At 38.9% G+C, this 20,183-nt stretch overlaps 1 protein-coding gene and 1 pseudogene across 1 annotated transcript; one reads left to right on the top strand and one right to left on the bottom strand.

The window, feature by feature from the left end:
- Nucleotides 1–6,170, top strand: part of LOC138420778 (protein Aster-C-like) — a 40,539-nt pseudogene extending 34,369 nt beyond the window's left edge.
- A 4,823-nt stretch (nucleotides 6,171–10,993) lies between these two features.
- On the bottom strand, nucleotides 10,994–11,651 carry LOC138420752 (high mobility group protein B3). Its single transcript, XM_069554186.1, has one exon. The coding sequence runs from the start codon at nucleotides 11,628–11,630 to the stop codon at nucleotides 11,025–11,027; it is 606 nt and encodes a 201-aa protein (XP_069410287.1). The 5' UTR covers nucleotides 11,631–11,651; the 3' UTR covers nucleotides 10,994–11,024.
- Nucleotides 11,652–20,183: the final 8,532 nt, after the last annotated feature.

Here is a 20,183-nt window from a genome sequence, read left to right on the forward strand (position 1 = left end):
ACACTACACAGGAGCAGAAAGGCTCCTTGGAGTAAAAAGTCAGAGGTTAATTCGAGGCCATGAATCATGCTCATGCTCATTCACTTCGAGATCCATCTTGGCTAGGGTGTGCGTGTACACCCCAGGGAGGGTCCTGAAACAAGTTAACCAAGTGGGACAAAGCAAGGTGATTGGCCTGAGGGAAGACCCGGAAGACTGCCCCTTTATAAAGGATTTAAACTTAACCAAAAGGCGGGACTTTCTCTCTGAGCCAGCCCACGCACCTTTCCACATGTACTTTTCAATAAACTTTACTCTTTTCCGCCTCCTTGCCTGAATTTTTTCAGTAAACTTTTTGCTTTACTCTTCTCCGCCTCCTTGCCTGAATTCATTCTTGACTAGGCAGGCAAGACTAGGGACCTTAGCCCTAACTGCTGGCTCCTGTGGCCCAGTGGTTAGGACTCCTGGTCTTGGAAACTAGGAGCCTGCTTCTAGCTACCTTTTGCTGCTGCTTGCTGCAAGCTGCCACTTACTGCTACTCGTGTCTGAAATCAATTGCTGCTAGAAAAGAATACTTCGGGATGTGTGTTTCCTGCCATTATTGCGTAAAAAACACATTCTCTTAACTCATCATCTCCTTTACAGAGCTATGCCTAAATTCTTCTGTAAAATTAAATAGTACATCTTGTTCGTTTGAAAATGAGTGTGCGACTTTTGTGCAAGCTTACTCTGGGAGTATATAGTGCTGATTCACTCCATTTGTATTCCTGTTAACACTTTTCACATATTTCAACTGTATCCTTTGTTATATTTTAGTTATTAAAGTAAATCTTTAGGCGTTGGAGCCATTCACTTGGCTGAAATTGATCATGTAAAAACTAGTAAGTTGATGTTAATACATGCATCAAAGTGAGCTGTGCTGCTTGGTTAGTTTACTAAACTTTATTTAAATTTTCCAGTAACCAATGATAAAGTTATAAAAGGGACTTCCCTAATGGCTCAGTGATAAAGAATCCATCTGCAATGCAGGAGAGACAGGAGATGCAGGTTTGATTCCTGTGTCAGGAAGGTTCTCTCAAGGAGGAAATGGCAGCCCACTGTAGTACTATTACCTGGAAAATCCCATGGACAGAGGAGCCTGGCAGGCTACAGTCCTTGGAATCACACAGAGTTGGACACAACTGAGCACACACACACACAGAGTTATGAGTACATAAAACAATTTTTGTCAAACATAATTCAATTGTAGATGAATCAGACTGTTAATATGACTCAAGTCAGGTAGAAGATTGCCTTCTGAAGTGCCGATTAGTATTGTGGTACAGGTTTGGTAGTCAGTAGGGAAACTGGGAGGAAAAAAGGTAAAATCCCTTTGCTTTAAAAAATTTTTTTGTCCATATCTTGCCTGGGACTTATTGCTAGGAAGCCATCTTGTAAAAAAACAGCTTTAGTGAGGTAGGAGTTTATTACAATAAAACATACCTGTTTTAGAGAGATTGTTTTTAAAAACCGCTGGAAAAAACCTGTCAATCTGTATCAAATAGTCTTCAGTTAAAATGTTAGCATATCTTTGAAAAGAGTTAATGTAAAATAGAGCTGCTGCTGCTGCTGCTGCTGCTGCTAAGTCACTTCAGTCGTGTCCGACTCTGTGTGACCCCAGAGATGGCAGCCCACCAGGCTCCCCCGTCCCTGGGATTCTCCAGGCAAGAACACAGAGTGGGTTGCCATTTCCTTCTCCAATGCATGAAAGTGAAAAGTGAAAGGGAAATCGCTCAGTCGTGTCCGACTCTTCATGACCCCATAGACTGCAGCCTACCAGGCTCCTCCGTCCATGGGGCTTTCCAGGCAAGAGTACTGGAGTGGGGTGCCATTGCCTTCTCCGGTAAAATAGAGCAGCGGTTCTCAAATTGTGGTCCACGACTAGCAACAGTGACATCAGCTGGGACCTTGCTAGATGTGCAGACTCTTCCCCAAGCCCAGATGTAGTTAATCGAAAACTTGGGGAGTGGCCTGGCAATCTATCGTGATCAATCTATGTCTTTATTTTTAATTAAAAAAATTTTTTTGAACTTTTTGTTTTATATTGGAGAGAATCCAACTGCAGTTCAGGAGACGTGGGCTCGATCCCTGGGTCGGGAAGATCCTCTGGAGGAGGACATGGCAACCCCTCCAGTATTCTTGCCTAAGAAATCCCATGGACAGAGGAGCCTGGCAGGCTGCAGTCCATGGAGTCACAAAAGAGTTGGATACAACTTAGCGACTAAACAGCAGCCAATTAACAATGTTGTGATGGTTTTAGGAGGACAGCAAAGGGACTCATCCGTACATATACATGTATCTGTTCTCCCCACAAACTCCCTTTCCACAGACTGCCACTTTATATTGAGCAGAGTTTCCTGTGCTATACAGTAGGACTTTGTTCTACCACATATTTCTGATCTGATATTTGAGAAGAACTGAATTAATAAAATGTTTCAGTGGTTTAGATAAGAGTTTCAGAATACCTCAAGATGACCTTTAGCCCCATCCCTGTTTGAGAGATGCATACTAGTCAATGAGTAACTTAATCTGCTTAATTATTTACTAGGATTTTTTCTTTTTTGGTTTGGTGGTGTCTCAGTTCTGTTTTGCTGAAGGAAGCACTGTGAAAGACTCGAGTTCCTTTGTTAAATTTTTAGTATTTGCTTAGAAATTTAACATAAGCAAATTTAAATATCTTAGGGTTCATAATCTCAATAACTTTTTCCTAAAATTACTAGTCACTTAATATCATTTAAAAATATATCAATTAAGCTAAATCTCCTCATAGCAGCTCTTTATATCTTATTAATAATTTAGCAATGCTATTTACATTAGCCACAGAGCCATGTCTTGATCTTAGAGGTGTGGTGTTAACTTACTGGTAGGGAGTAAGGCATTTATCAGAGCCCTCTTGATTTTGCTGGATTTTAGTGCTGAATTAGAAAGGACCAAATTTGAAGCTAAACTTAAAGTGTATAAAATTTATAGAGTCATCCCTCCCTCACCCTCATCCAACATCTAATTAGTTACCAATTCCCTATCCATATGTGAGTGCAAATTCGCTTCAGTTGTCTCTGACTGTTGGGTAACACTATAGACTGTAGCCTGCTAGGCTCCTCTGTCCATGGGAATCTCCAGGCACGAATACAGGAATGGGTTATCATGCCCTCCTCCAGGAGATCTTCCTGACCTAGGGACTGAACCCGTGTTTCTTGTGTCTCCTGCACTGGCAAGTGGGTTCTTTACCTCTCGTGCCATCTGGGAAGCCCCAGTCAGTACTACCCCTTAAATATCTCTGAATCTAATTACTTCTTTCTCTAGTACTGGCATCTTTTGGTGTGAGCCACCATGTTTCCCCCTGGATTTCCTAATGATTTATCTAAATCCATTCTCACAGTGTGAATTATTTGGTGTTTAATAACATACATTTGATTATGTTCCTTCCACTTGGCTTTTCATAAAGTCCACAGTCTGCCATGGCCTGTGAGACCTTATATGATCCAGCTTCTCCAGCTTCTCTAGCAAGAGATCTATCTTTGTAAAGTTGCTTAAAGGTATTGCTTCTTTCTACCACAGGGCCTTTGCACATCCTGTTCCCTCATGGTCCAGCTGACCCTTTATTGATCTTTAGATTTCAGTTTAAAAGTCACTTTTTCTGGAGAACGTTTATATATATATATATATATATATATATATATATATATTCTCTCTGCCCCAAATCCCATACCTGTATGCTTCTTGTACGCTCTCAGCTTTCTCCACACTTTGGTCATTAGGCTTATTTTTCTATTTGTTAATTGTATACCTTCTCCACTAGACAGCATTCCACAAGGGCAAGTTTTATGTCTGGTAACCCTAGTGACTAGCAAAAAATATCTGGTGTGTGGTGCTCAAAGTATAGGAAGAAGGGATGAATGAATGAGTGAACTAATGAGCAAAATGATGGCTTTCCGGGGTAAAGTAGTATGAGATTTGTGAAGCTGGCACAGGTTAGGGTTACTAAGCTGTTCCTTATTTCTTGTGTATGTACATAATGCTTGTGCTCTTCAGAGGGACGTTTTGCTTCAGGGACAACTCTACCTTTCAGAAAACTGTCTGTGTTTCTATAGCAACATCTTCAAATGGGAAACTACAGTAAGACATGTTTTCATTAGATTTGCTGATACAAATAATTGCATAGACAGAAATGTGTATACAGCGCTCCTAAAAACAGTATACTTTAGATTTCAAAGTAAGTTGATATATATTTATCTATACTTGTATACATCTACATTTATTTATGTCGTATAAGTGTGTGATATATTTTTCTTAATACATTGAGCTCCATTTGTATATATTTAATATAGTTGGGAAAGAGATTTCAGGTTGAAAAAAGCTTGAACACACCTCTTTTTGGCTGCCAAAAGCATGTCTTATGTGACAGACTGAGTTTTGTTTGTGTCTCTGTGTGTTTTAACATGGAACATAAATAATTGCATGTCTTTTTAACACTTAATCCTAATATTAGATAATAGGAGCTGATGGGGGAAATTACTGAAGGAAAGAATGTCTGTTCACCATGTTTTCCTCCGAGAATGCAAACGTGCTTATTAACTCTTTCAGGTTTTTAATCTGAATATTCTGGACCAGGTTGATGTCATACTTGATATTTTGTGTTGTGTATGTTTCTGAGAAATTTGTTTTGCAGCTTTTCATTATTTTTTTGTATGTTTAGATTTCTATTACTTTAAAGAACATAACCTTCATAACCAAGGAGAAAGCTGCTCGACTCATCCCAAATGCTATCCAGATTGTTACAGAGGGTGAAAAGTTGAAAAACTACCTTTGCCGTATTACATAATGTGGAGAAAATTTGCCTCATAGTGATCATCAGAGTTGGGAATATAAGCAGTTCTTGGAGTTAGGAATATCTGATAGAGATACACTATATTTAATACTAGATTTCTGTATACTTAAATACTGATTGTTGATTGACTTTAAATAACTGCTCAAATTTTTTGTAGTTTATTATTTACAGAAAACTTTCTCTCATATTTTTCATTTCTTAATTACAAGAGGTAGGTGGGATAAACCTTAGCAAAACATCCTTATTATTTTTAAATACTCTAATAGTTATATGATTGTTGTTTAGTCAATTAATACCTTCACAGTATCAACTAATAAAAATGAACAGTTCTGGTGAACAGAGATTTGGTAGCATATAAGTAAGGACATAATCATTAGAATCTTTTTTTAGAATGGCAATTTGCTTTAGCTGCCATCATTTTTATAATGCACCTATAATATCCATCAGTTCTTGGTATGAAGAATCTTTCTCTACTCACCTGGAAAATTAATTAACAGCTCTGTATATAACTTTAGAAGCAAAATGCTGAGAAAGAAAAAGAAGGAAGGAAGGAAAAAGGAAAACATGGTAGGGGAGGAAGGAGGAGAAGGAAAGAACAAAACAGGGAAGGAAATGAAAGAGAAAAGAGGCAATAGAGCAGGGGACCGGGGAGATAAATAGATTGAACCATCATAATGATACTTTTTAATCTTGTAAAGTTTCTTTCACATGCACTTTTTGTTTTAAACAGTCTCATCATTACAAAACACTTCCAGGTAAAGTACAAAGAACTTTTCCCCTGGAAACTATTTGAGAATAAGTTGTCACTCTGAAGCCTTATCATCCAAGACATCACCCCAGATAGTCTAGCATGTATTTCTATCAAAGACATTCTCTTACCGAACCACTGCATGACCATCAAATTCAAGAATTTAGTATTGATCATTGTCACTGCTGAGTTCTCAAACCTGTTTCAGTTTCCTCTATTATCCCAATAATATCCTTTATAGCAAATAGACCCAGTTCAGAAATGCGTATTACATTTAGTTGTCAAGGTCTTTAATTTCCGTATTCTCAACTAATCTCTTAGTCGTTGCTTGACTTTTGTGCCCTTGACACTTCTAAAGATGATATTAATGGGTGTTATTTTGTAGGATATCCCTCAGTTGTGTTTGTCTGGTATTTTCTTATGATTAAGTTTAAGTTTTGCAATTTTGGCAGAAATAGCGCAGAAGTTCAGAGAAGACAATGGCACCCCACTCCAGTACTCTTGCCTGGAAAATCCCATGGATGGAGGAGTCTGGTAGGCTACAGTTCATGGGGTTGTGAAGAGTCGGACACGACTGAACGACTTCACTTTCACTTTTCACTTTCATGCACTAAAGAAGGAAATGGCAACCCACTCCAGTGTTCTTGCCTGGAGAATCCCAGGGACGGGGGAGCCTGGTGGGCTGCTGTCTGTGGGATCACACAGAGTCAGACACGACTGACATGCCTTAGCAGCAGCAGCAGCAGCAGCACAGAAGTTATTCTCTGTTCTTTACATTGCATCTTCGCAGATGGTGGGGCTTCTTAAGTGGCGCTTGTGGTAAAGAACCTGCCTGCCAGTGCAGAAGACAAAAGAGTCATGGGTTGGATCCTTGGGCCGGGAAGATCCCCTGGAGTGGGAAAAGGCAACCCACTCTAGTATTCTTGCCTGGCAAATTCAATGGACAGAGGAGCCTAGTGGGCTATAGTCCATGGGCCACAATTGAGCAACTGAACACACACACACACACACATATCTTGCTGTTAATATTCTTGATATTCACTTTGATCACTTAAATAAGATGGTGTAAATAAGACTTTATTGTAAAGTTAGTCTGTTTTCCTTTGTAATTATGTTTTGTAGTAAGCTATTTTGTAAATATACAATTCCTCATCAGATTCATTCATTTATTTACTCATATCAGTGTGACCTCATAATGTCTTATTTTAGTTAATAAGTTATAATCCACTGCTATCATTATTTATTTTAATATTCAAATTGTCCCAAGTGTGGTCAGTGGGAGCCCCTCAAACTGGCTCTAGTATCCTTGTGACTGTTTTCAGCATTATTTGAGCATTTCCATGCTTTTTAGCACAAGATGTTACAGGCTTTCCCCATCTCAGTCCTGGAATCAAGCACGGCATGAGAGCCCAGTAGTCCTGGCTCCCAGGTTCTTGAGTGCAGACTCGGTAGTTGTGGCCCACAGGCTTAGTTGCTCTGTGGCATGTGGGATCTCCCCAGATCAGGGGTCAAACCTGTGTCTCCTGCGTTGACAGGCAGCTTCTTTACCACTCAGCCACCAGAGAAGCCCTAAAATAGACTTATTCTTAACTGTACGATTAATGTATCTGATGAGGAAAAATTATAAATTTCTGTATGGCAGAACAACCAAACTAAGTTAGAACTGAAACACACATAACACAACCCCAGCATGTCCCCATTTGGGATAGGCCTCTCCCAGTGTGCAGTATACATCTCTGTTACATATTAACCAGATCTCCTGGGGCAGGAGGCTATAATCAACCTTTGAGGAGAATAGACCTATTCTTCAGACACCAGTGTCGTAATTTTAAGATTAATATTTCTTTTTCCATCCCATACAGGGGTTCTCAGTGAGCTAGAGACTTGCTCTTGTACATACACACTTGACCAAACATTTCTGATGAACTATATAATTTAACCTGTTAATACGATGTATGATTCTTTGTCTAACTGCATCTCTAACTGCTGACTAGTGGAACAGTCCTCAGAAATTTCTGACTGTCTCTGGGTTATAATCTTCAGTTTGGCTTGAATAAATTTCTCTTTTTTTCTTGGCTTGATGGTTAATTGAATTTTTGTCATATGTATACGTTGCATTATTTGACAAAGTTATCAAACAGTTCTGAAACTAACATCTTCCTTCCATGCTAATCTCATTGCCTTTTTAGAGGCAAACACTATTATCAGTTTGGTATATATCTTTTCAGGGCTTTCCTGGTGGCCCAGTGGTAAAGAACCTGCCTTGCCAATGCAGGAGACTCAGGTTTAGTCCCTGGGTTGGGAAGATTCCCTGGAGAAGGAAATGGCAACCCACTCCAGTATTCTAGCCCGGGAAATCCCATGGCAGAGGAGCCTGGCAGGCTACAGTCCATGGGATAGCATATATCTTTTCATATCTTTCCTTTGTATTTACATGTATAACTCTCTCTATATAAGCATATATCTTTGCTTTATTTTTAAAGTAAATGCTATCCTACATTTGTTGTCCTTCAGTTCTGTTTTCTTAAAAAAAGACAACATATCTCTTGGAGTCACAGATTAGCACATATAGATCAGCCTATCTCTGTTTATTAATGTACTGTATAATATTTTGTAGAATGGATTTACTATGGTTTCCTAGACCATTAGTTCATTTCCATTGTTTTATTACAAACAGTACTGTGGTGAACAGCCTGACCATGCTTTCTTAAGCTCACGTGTGGCTCTTTCTCACATAGGTAATGGAATTTCAGGGTCAAACATTTAAATTTTCATAATGATAACAACAACTAGCATTTGCCAAATATATAATAATTGTTATACATACTGTGTATTTTTACATTTATTTTCTCTTTGGTTCTCACAGAAATTTGCTACCATAATTATTCTTATTGTGTACATGAGGAAGCTAAAGAAAAGTGACTCCAAGTCATAGAACTAAGTGGTAGTGCCAAGATATTAACCCAGGTAGTTTAATTGCAGAGATCTTGGTCCTAACTACCTCGCTATATTGATTCAGTGATCTCTTTTCCATCATCATGGGGGGAAAACTACACTATTAAATATTTATCTTACAGTGTGCTCTGTTGTATTAGGAAAGGTTAATTGTGGTGCTATTAGTTGTTTTTGTTTCTAGCATACGTTCTGTGCCCCAGCAGCTTAGAGATATCATTATCCAGAACTCCTCCCAAATTAAGGTTCCTATTATTATTATTTTGGCCTCACTGCATGGCTTCTGGGATCTCAATTCCCTGACCAGGGACTGAACCCAGGCCATGGCTGTGAAAGCCTGGAATCCTAACCGCTAGGCCACCAGGGACCTCCCTAGGTTATTAATGAAGCAAGACTTATTAATAGATTTTTAAAATTGGATATCTACCAGGTCATAAAACAAGCTTTAATAAATCCAAAAGAACTGAAATAATACAAAATGTGGTCTCTAATCACAGTGGGATGAAATTAGAATTCAGTAATAGAAGGAAATTTGGGAAACTCACAAAAAAGTGGGTATTAAGCATAATATTCGTAGAAAGCCAATGAGTGAAAGAAGAAATCACAAGGAAAATTAGAAAATACTTTGAATAAATAAAAAGAGAAACACAACATACCAAAACTTATGAGATAAAGTTGGCTAAAGCAGTGCCTAAGAGGGAGATTTATAACTATAAACACCTACATTGAAAAAGAAGAGTGATCTCAAATCAATAACTTTCCACCTTAAGAAATTAGAAAAAAGAGAGGAAACTAAACACAAAGCAAATAGAAGCAAGGAAACAGTAAAGGTTAGAATAAAAATGAATGAAATAAAGAATGGAAAAATAATGTTAATTAAAAGAACCATAAATTCTTTATTTGAAAAATCACCAAATCCTAATAAAATACTTTAAAAACTAAAAAAAAAAAAAAGATCACCAAAATTGACAAACCTTTAGCTAGGTTACCCAAGAAAAAAGATTAAAATTATGTTTCAGAAGTGAAAGTGGTAACATTATTACTAACCTTACAAAAGGAAATGGTTTATACTATGAACAATTGTATACCAACAAATTAATTAACCTAAACGAAATGGACAGATAACTAGAAAGTCACAAACTATTGAAACTGACTCAGTCAGAAATAGAAAATCTGAATAAACCTATAACTAGGAAAGAGATTGAATTAGTAATCAAAAATCTACCAACAGAGAAAAACTCAGGCCCAGATGGCTTCACTGATCAATCTGTCAAATGTTACAGTAGAATTAACACCAGTCTGTCACAAAACATTCCAAAAAGGAGTTCCCAACTTGCTCTATGGAGGCAGTATTATTACCGTGATACCAAAACCAGACAAAGAACATCACAGGAAAACTACAGACCAATATTTACATTCATTGTGTCTATGAATGTAGAAACAAAAATCCTCAAGAAAATATTAGCAAGCCAAAATCAGCAACATATAAAAAGATTATATACCATGATTTATACAAGGTTGTTCAACACATGAAAATCAATGTAATACACTATTAGTAGAATAAAGGACAAAAAACATGATCATGTCAATCAGTACAGCAAAAATTTTTGACAAAATACAACATCCTTTCATGATTAAAAAAGAAAAACAAGCTAGGGCTAGCAAGGAATTTCATTAGTTGGATAAAGTTCATAGCCACATATTTACTGGTGAAAGACTAATAATTCCCCTTTAAGGTCAGGAATAAGACAAAGGATGCCCTTTCTTACCACTTCTATCCAACATTGTATTGAAGGTTCTAGCCAGGAAAATTATACAAGGAAAAAAAAGTAAAAGATATCTACTTTAAAAATGAAGAAATAAAACAATCTCCATTGATAGATGACATGTTTTTGTATATATATAATCCCAAGAAAACCAATAAAAATGTGCTAGAACCAATAAATAAATTCAGCAATTGTTGGAAGAAATTAAAGGCAACTTAAGTAAAAGAAAAGAATCTCATGCTCATGGATTAGATAACAATATTGCTAGGATGACAATACTCCACAAGCTAATTTGCAGATTTAATACAATCCCTATCAGAATCCCAACTGGCACTTTTATAGAAATTGACAAGTGGATCCTAAAATTCACATGGAAATGTAAGTTACCCAGAATAGCAAAAACAATCTTGAAAAAGAAGAACAAAGTTGGATGAGTTAGTCTGTTAGGTCTGCCATGACAAAATGTTATCAACTGAACAGCTTAAACAACAGAAATTTATTTTCTTAGAGTTTCAGAACCCAAAGGCCCCCGTCTCCAAATACCATTACACTGGGAGTTGGGGCTTCAACATATGGATTGTAGGTGGACACAATTCAGACTAGAGCAACCTCATTTAACTTTAATTTTCTCCTTAAATTCTCTATATCCAAGTATAGCCATATTGGGGGTTAGAGTTTCTTTCTTTTTTTTTTTTTTTAACAGTTTTTTTTTTTATTCATCCTCTTCCTCCTCCTCCTCCTCCTCCTCCTCCTCCTCATCCTCTTCGTCTTCCTCTTCCACCTTTTTCCGGGCAACTTTAGCAGCACCCTTGGCACCATCAAACTTCCCTTTAGACTTATAGTCTGCGACATCCTTCTCATACTTCTCCTTCAGCTTCGCTGCCTTGTTGATGTATGGCTGCTTCTCACTGTCACTTAAGTTATTCCACATCTCACCCAGCTTCTTCGCCACATCTCCAATAGAGATGCCAGGGTTTGCAGACTTGATCTTGGGGCGGAATTCAGAGCAGAATAGGAAAAATCCAGACGGTGGTCTCTTGGGGGCATTAGGGTCCTTCTTCTTCTTGCCTCCCTTAGCTGGTCCGTAATCCTTCATTTCCCGATCATAGCGCACTTTATCCGCCTTTGCCATTTCATCGAACTTCGACTTCTCTTTCCCGGACATGGTCTTCCACCTCTCAGAGCATTTCTTGGAAAACTCAGCAAAATTGACAGGGACCTCTGGGTTTTTCTTCTTATGTTCCTCTCTGCATGTCTGCACAAAGAAGGCATAAGCAGACATCTTGCCCTTTGGTTTCTTGGGATCACCTTTAGCCATCTTGACTGTATTGTTCGCTAGTCTCGGGGTTAGAGTTTCAACATGTGAATTTGGGGAAATACAATTAGGTTCTTAATGCTAGAAGACTTATGCTTCTTGATTTCAATGTTTACTACAAACCAGTAATCAAGGCAGTATACCTACTGGCAAAAGTCTAGACATGCAGATCAATGGCATAGAAATGAGAATCTAGAAATCTTAAAATTATCGATCATAAATTGATATTTGACAAGGGTGCCAAAACAGTTCGGTGAGGAAAAAATAGTGCTGGATTCACCAAATGGTTTGCTGTTGTAATAACTAGATATCAACATGTGAAAGAGTGAATTTTAACCCCTACATCATATCATATACAAAAATTAACTCAAAATGGATCTTAGGCTTAAATGCAGGTCTTAAAGTATAAAGTTATCAGAAGAAACTCTAGGTGTAAATACTCATGACCTTTGGATTAGACAGTGGTTTCTTAGCTATGACATCGAAAGCTCAAGTGACAAGACTTTCCTGGTGGTCCAGTGGTGAAGGCTCCACGCTTCCAATGCAGAGGGCGTGGGTTTGATCCCTGGTCAGGGAGCTAAGATCCCACATGCTGCATGGCCAAAAAGCTCAAGTGACAGTAGAAAAAAATAGATAAATTCAATTTCATCAAAATTAAAAGCTTTTGTGTTTGATGGGTCCCATCATGAAAGGGAAAAGACAACTAACTCATAGATTGGGAGAGAAAATGTGCAAGTTATATATCTGAGGAGGTATTTGTATCCAGAATACATGAAGAACTCTTACAACTCAACAGGAAAAAGACAAATAGCCAAGTGAAAAATGGGCAAAGATTTTGAGTAGTAATTTCTCCAAAGAACATATGCAAATGACCAAGTACATGCAAAGATGCTTAGGGTCATTAGCTTTTAGAGAAACATACATCAAAACTACAATGAGATATACCACTTCACACCCACTGGGATGGCTAAAATAAAAGGACAGACATTAACAAATGTTGAACACGTGGTTAAACTGGAGCCCTCATGCATTGCTGGTGGCGTTGTAAAACTTTGAAATGTTTGAAAAACAGTTTGGCAGTTCCTCAAAACGTTGAATATAGAGCTACCATATGACCCAGCAATTCCATTTCTGTGTTAGTGCAAGAAAATTGAAAGCATATGGTTCACACAAAAACTTGCAATCAAATATTCGTAGCATTATTCATAGTGGCCAAAAAATGGAAATATCAACAGATGAAAGTGTGCATAAAAATATACAATATTTTGTATATACAATGAGTAGAATACATTCTATTCATACAATGGAATATTATTTAGCAATAAAAAGGAGTGAAGTATGGATACATGGTACAACATGGTAAACCTTGAAACATTATGCTATGTGAATGAAGCCAGTCCTAAATGAACACATATTGTATGATTCTATTTTTTTATGTGCAAGATGTTCACCATAGCATTGTTTATATAACAAAGAGCCAATAACAGGGTAAAGACTGTGTTATTACACAATCATATGAACTAATTATTTGCAGTCTGAAATATATGCAAAGTGAAAGTGAAAGTGAAGTCACTCAGTCGTGTCCGACTGTTTGCGATCCCGTGGACTGTAGCCTACCAGGCTCCTCTGTCCATGAGATTCTCCAGGCAAGAATACTGGAGTGGGTTGCCATTTCCTTCTCCAGGGGATCTTCCCAACCCAGGGATCAAACCCAGGTCTCCTGCATTGGAGTCAGATGCTTTAACCTCTGAGCCAAAGTATTTCAGGATTTTACAGTACAAGGAAATAATAGCCATTATCTTTTAATAACTTAAAATGGAGTATATAACCTATAACAATATTGAATCACTATGTTGTACACCTGAAACTAATATGTTGGGTAGCCTGCAGAGTTCATTTGGGTTTTTCCACAAGCTGCTGCTGCTGCTGCTGCTGCTGCGTCTCTTCAGTCATGTCTGACTCTGTGCAACACCATAGATGGCAGCCCACTAGGCTCCTCTGTCCCTGGGATTCTCCAGGCAAGAACACTGGAGTGGGTTGCCATTTCCTTCTCCTGTATAATTCTATTTTAATTAAATGTCCAGAACAGGCGAATTCATAGAAGTTGAAAATAAATTTGTTGCTAGGGAGAGGAAGGAATGTGGAGTGACTGCTAATGAATTTGGATATCTTTTCAGGTTGATGAAAATATTCTAAAGTTAGTAGTGATAGCTGTACAACTCAGGATATGCTAAATACTACTGATATATATGCTTTTAGAAAAGTGAATGTAATGCTATGTGAATTATAGCTCAGTAGAACTAGTATTTTTTATTTTTTGACAGATATTTATTTCTCTATAGCCATTATTTTGCAATAACATTAAAAATATTTTATTTTATATTGGAGTATATTTGATTTACAATGTTGTGTTAATTTTGGGTATACTGCAAAGTGGTTTATTTATACATATACATAAATCTCGGCTTCTCTGGTGACTCAGATGGTAAAGGTTCTGCCTGCAGTGTGGGAGACCTGGTTTCGATCCCTGGGTTGGGAAGATCCCCTGGAAGAGGGCATGGCAACCTACTCCAGTATTCTGGCCTGGAGAATCCGCGTTGTCAAGGTGCCTGGCAGGCTACACAGTCCATGGGGGTTGCAAAGAGTTGGACATGACTGAGTGACTAAGCACAGTGCAGCACATGGATATATTTGTTCTTTTTCAACTTCTTTTCCATATAGGCTATTACAGAGTGTTGAGTAGAGTTCCTTGTGCTATATAGCATGTCTTTGTTGGTTATCTATTTTATATATAGCAATGTATATCTGTTAATCCCAAATTTCTAATTTATCCCCCCTGCGCCACCTTTCCCCTTTGTTAAACATGTTTGTTTTCTGAATCTGTGCATCTGTTTCTGTTTGTGAGTTCCTTTGTATCATTTCTGTCGATTCCACATATAAGTGATATCATGTGACATTTGTCTTTGACTTCACTTAGTGTGATAATCTCTAGGTCCATCCATGTTGCTGCGAATGGCATTATTTCATTCTTTTTTACGCCTGAGTAACATTCCATTATATGTATGCACCACATCTTCTTTACCCATTCATCTGTTGATGGACACTTAGGTTGCTTCCATATCTTAGCTATTGTAAATAGTGCTGCAGTAAACATTAGGGTGCATGTATATTTTTGAATTATGGTTTTCTCTGGATATATGCCCAGGAGTGGAATTGCTGGATCATATGGTAGCTCTATTTTTAGTTTTTTTAAGGAACCTCCATACTGTGTGCTTTTAGAAAAGTGAATTTTATGATATGTAAATTATAGCTCAGTAAAGCTGTTATTTAAAAATATATATATGGCTTGAAGGAAGAGTAGAGATTTCCAGATTATAAGAAAGGCTCCTTCTTTGCAGCAGGAGTTTAAACACCACTGTCAGAAACCTTACCTCCTCTCCTCCCCACCACCCAGCTAAGCCCCTCACTAGAGTGCTCTTAGGATTGAATAGCTGTTGATTTTTCAGGCAGCTGCTGAGGTCTGGGTCTTTCAGACAGTGCTCTGCTTGAATGCTCTCTCTTTTCCTGAATGCTGGGGGACTCAAAGTGACCTGGAAGTCAGGAGATGGAGAGAGAGGAGAGAAGTGGGTAGGGGTGGCGGTAGGGGATCTTGTCAAGCCCAGATCCTCCCCCCTTCTTAAGGGAAAAGACAAGATGGGCAGGGCAGCCTCAAGGTCAACCTCCTCCCACCCCCTTAAGTCTGTATTGTCATTTGGGTGTCCAGTCTCCCCGGAGCCCCATGCCCATGCTTCTACCTGGGAGATGCTTAGGGTGGTGGGCCCAAGGATGCTGGGTCCAGTGGTGCATGGCAACCACCTGGGAAGAGCAACAAGTGAATGCAGTAAGCCCTAAGCACTGGCAACTCCACTCTGCCCTTCCAGGTCCTGCTGCTGGAAGGCCCCACCTCACCTCCTGGGCTGCTCTTACTGGCAGGGGCTAAAAACTCCAGGATTGCCCTAGGGACATATTGTGATTAACCCTGCCCCACAAATACCAAGTGTTTTCCGAGTGCATTCCCTCATTCTAACAAGGAGCCTGAGACTGCTACTGCAGTTTGTGTTTGTTACACCCTGGATCTGAGCGTCCTCTCCAAATCACTTTTGCACTTATTACATGCAAGTGAGTTAGGATGCATCCTCACAAAAACAAATACCTCCAGGGAAATGATAAAGTTCAGGTTTACAGAAGAGCTAGAAGAAACTGAGATCTGAAATTTAATGATCAAAGGGAAAAAAAAAAAAAAGCTCTTTGAAGTGGGTGAAAGAGAGGGACTTGCAGAATACTTCTGAGGCCATCATAGCCAAGTAACGTTTTTCTATAGGCTGCAAGTAAAAGCAAACCCTTTTTGAAAACTTCCTGATGTCGCCTGTGTTTTTGATGTGTGCATGAGGAGTATCACCATCTTTACTGTAGTTATACCTTTCAAGTCTTTGCATTGCTTGGTTATCTTTAACATTGAACATGCAACTCTGTTTCAAGTGGACAGTATACTCTCGTTTAAAATGATTTTTTTGGCAGCTATATACCACATGGCTTATAGGATCTTAGTTCCCCAACCAGGAATTGAACTCGTACCCTCACAGTGAAAGCACAGAGTCCTAACCACTAGACCACCAGGAAATATCCCTATACTCTCATTTTAATAAAGAGAATGCTTACTGTTTCTGGTCTATACTATGACAAAAATCAGTGTTTATACTGGTATGTTAAATACTATACACAACTTAATGAAAGTTGAAGGTGAGATCTCAGTTTTAAAGCTGTCCTAATTGGAATTTTAAACACTATAGAATTCACTGAGAGAAGGAATTAGAAAACAGAATCAACAACATAGCTACTCTTCCTGTACTCTGTTAGTGATCTTTGAAGAACAGTCCTTTTTAACTTATTAATATCTATAACAATAATAGTAACTCCCACTTAGGAAGTATTAGGTGCCAGGCATAGGGCTAGGTCAGATAAGGCAATGGTAGCCCACTGCAGTACTCTTGTCTGGAAAATCCCATGGATGGAGGAGCCTGGTAGGCTGCAGTCCATGGAGTTGCTAAGAGTTGGGCACGACTGAGTGACTTCACTTTCACTTTTCACTTTCATGCGTTGGAGAAGGAAATGGTAACCCACTCCAGTGTTCTTGCCTGGAGAATCCCAGGGACAGAGGAGCCTAGTAGGCTGCCATCTATGGGGTCGCGCAGTGTCAGACACGACTGAAGCGACTTAGCAGCAGCAGCAGCAGCATAGGGCTAGGTGCTTGATGTAGTCTAAGTGTTGTCCATAATTTTATGAGCCATAATTATCTTCTAGTTTTTTAAAGTGATAAGCCACATTGGTTAGATTCGTTGATCTTTTGTAATCCTGTATTTAAAAAGAGAAGGTAAAAACCAAAATCCATTAATTATACAGCCTAACTACAAAATTATAGAGAAAACACAAGTAATTTGAATAATAAATTTTGGGTATATTCAAACTATTTTTAGATAGTTTAAGTTCAGAATATTATAATCGTATTTACTTGTAATTCAGGAATTTGAGAGTGAAATAAGTGATATTTTTGCTTACTTTTGCCTGAGAAAGTCTTAAAGCATATAAATCTATATAAAAGATTACTCCGTTAGGATTGATTAAGACAACAGGATGATTTTAAATTTCTCTCTGTGTGTGTATGTCATGTATGTGTGTATTTAAATTTCTCCAGTAAGATAAATCTATAAGAGGGGCAAAAAGCCTGAGGAAGATATGGTGCCTTTGAGAAAGAAAGCTTTTAAAAGTACATTTTTCCCCATTCATACAGTTCCTCTGATGCTTTCCTTCAGAAAAGGCAGTTTATTTCAGATATTTGACTTAGTTTACTTACTGTAAGTCTCCAATTTTAGACATGTGTCTAAAGTGTCACCATGTCCTTCATGCTGTAATTGATAGCATTTCAGCTTCGCTCACAACCTTTGAGTTTAGCACCTTCTTGAAGAACAGACATTGAGTGGTTGGGATTTGTGGGGCCAGAAGACAGTGACAGCTCCCTTCTGGGATACAAACAATTAGTGTTTTCTATATTTTCTAGAGACCCTTAGCCTTCCCCCCACTCTAGTCCTCCACTATTTGGTTGAGGGTATGCTGCTCCCCATTCCATGTTTTGTGTCAGAGCCAGACCACCAAATCTAAAATTTTATTTAGGCCCCAGCCCACCACAACATCATTGCTATTTTTATGTTTCTAGTGATATTATCATATTGTTAGATTTAGGATTACTGATGCTATTAATATAGGCAGGATGTGTACAGAAATTTCTTTTTGCACTGTTTTTCCTCTGAGAGACATAACAGTGATGTTTCTTGCCAGTGCATGGGGCTATTGGGAAGCTCACTCTCCATGGAAATTTAAGAGTACATACTGAGATTGAGGTTATTGGTTATCAATAACCTCAGATATGCAGATGACACCACATTTACAGGAAACGAAAAAGAACTAAAGAGCCTCTTGATGAAAGTGAAAGAGGAGAGTGAAAAAGTTGGCTTAAAACTCAACATTCAGAAAACTAAGATCATGGTATCTGGTTCCATCACTTCATGGCAAATAGATGGGGAAACAATAGAAACAGTGACAGACTTTATTTTCTTGGGCTTCAAAATCACTGCAGATGGTGACTGCAGCCATGAAGTTAAAAGACACTTGCTCCTTGCAAGAAAAGTTATGCCCAACCTAGACAGCATATTGAAAAGCAGAGACATTACTTTGCCAACAAAGGTCCATCTATTCAAAGCTTTGGTTTTTCTAGTAGTCATGGATAGGTATGAGAGTTGGACTTTAAGGAAAACTGAGCACTGAAGAATTGATGCTTTTGAACTGTGGTGTTGGAGAAGACTCTTGAGAGTCCCTTGGACTGCAAGGAGATCAAACCAGTCCATCCTAAGGAAAGCAGTCCTGAATATTCATTGGAAGGACTGATGTTGAAGCTGAAACTCCAATACTTTGGCCACCTGATGCGAAGAACTGACTCATTGGAAAAGACCTTGATGATGGGAAAGATTGAAGGCAGGAGGAGAAGGGGACGACAGAGGATGAGTTGGTTGGCTGGCATCACTGACTCTGTGGACATGAGTTTGAGTAAGCTGTGGGAGTTGGTAATGGACAGGGAAGCCTGGTGTGCTATAGTCCATGGGTTCGCAAAGAGTTGGACACAACTGAGTGACTGAACTGAACTGAACTAAGACTGAGTGTTTAAATCCAGGGCCTAATAGAGCAGAAATCTGCACTCATTTTAAATTCTAAAACTTGAGACAGAATGGCTCTCAGGCTTATTCCCAAAGGCCAAAAGGAGGAGGAGGCATATGTCAGAATTAGAGATAAAGTGATGAGGATAGGTTTTCAATGTATGTCGACCCACCGTCTCCCAATTTTGGTACAAGTCACTCTAACTTCTACTTGGGGAATCTGTAATTAAAGGATGATGCTTGGGGGAAAAGTGGTTTAAAACAGCTGATTGAGGGCTTCCCTGAAGGTTCAGTGGTAAAGAATCTGTCTGCCAGTGCAGGAGACATGGGTTTGATCCCTGATCTGGGAAGACCCCACATGCCACAAAACACCTAAGACTGTGCACCACGACTGTTGAGCCTATTGGTCTAGAGACTGGGAGCCACAACTACTGAACCCCAGATGCCGCAACTACTGAAGCTCGCACACCCTAGAGCCTGGGCTCCACAGCAAGAGAAGCCACAGCAATTAGAAGCCTGTGGACTGCACCAGGAGTAGCCCCTGCTTGCAGCAACTAGAGAAAGCCTGAGCAGCAGTGAAGACCCAGCACAGCCAAAAATGGAAAAAAATTATTTTAAAAAGAAACACACAAAAGCAGTTGATTACTTATGTTAGTATCTATAAAGGAAAAATACGTTGATCTGAAGGGGACTTGGCCAGACTTAGGCCTAGCACTTAGGACTTAGGCCAGAAAAGCAAAATCACAGAGGTAGACTTTGACCAGTGGAGGAGTGAACAGAGATGAGACAGAGGTGACTTATCAGGCTTCACCAGCATCACAGGTAGTTTTTCCCTTAAAAACTGGCTACCTTTGTTCTGACTTCATGCTTATCATGCAGATTTCTGATTACTAATCCGACTTCCAAGGTATTCAGGCACCTGGATGCTAAGGATGAACGCCTTCTGAAGTCTAGAAAAAGACTGTTCTGAGCATTAGTGTATTTACTATGGAGCATGTGTGTGCAGCTTGTGAGTGTAGCTGGTTTGAGTCAGATGCTCTGAGTGCCTCTCTAGGAAGTCAACAGTGCTGAGGCCATTCTCCAAATAGTGGTTAACTGATCAAGTTAGTGTCATCTTTGAGAAGAGTGCCATCCAGCTTCCTCTTGCAGACTCTTCAGCCTTATCAAACCTCTTATTCTTCCTTATGCCCCTCTCCAATGATTCTTCCTTTTGAAATTACTTGGAAATCTAGAAGTTTTCCAGTAGTGTTAGAAATCTAATAAGAGCAGTATTCAAACCTACCGGGGAAAAAAGTGCAAATTGCTAAGTATT

The sequence above is a fragment of the Ovis canadensis genome, chromosome 1, assembly GCF_042477335.2.
Source record: "Ovis canadensis isolate MfBH-ARS-UI-01 breed Bighorn chromosome 1, ARS-UI_OviCan_v2, whole genome shotgun sequence".
In the NCBI taxonomy this organism is placed as follows: domain Eukaryota; kingdom Metazoa; phylum Chordata; class Mammalia; order Artiodactyla; family Bovidae; genus Ovis; species Ovis canadensis.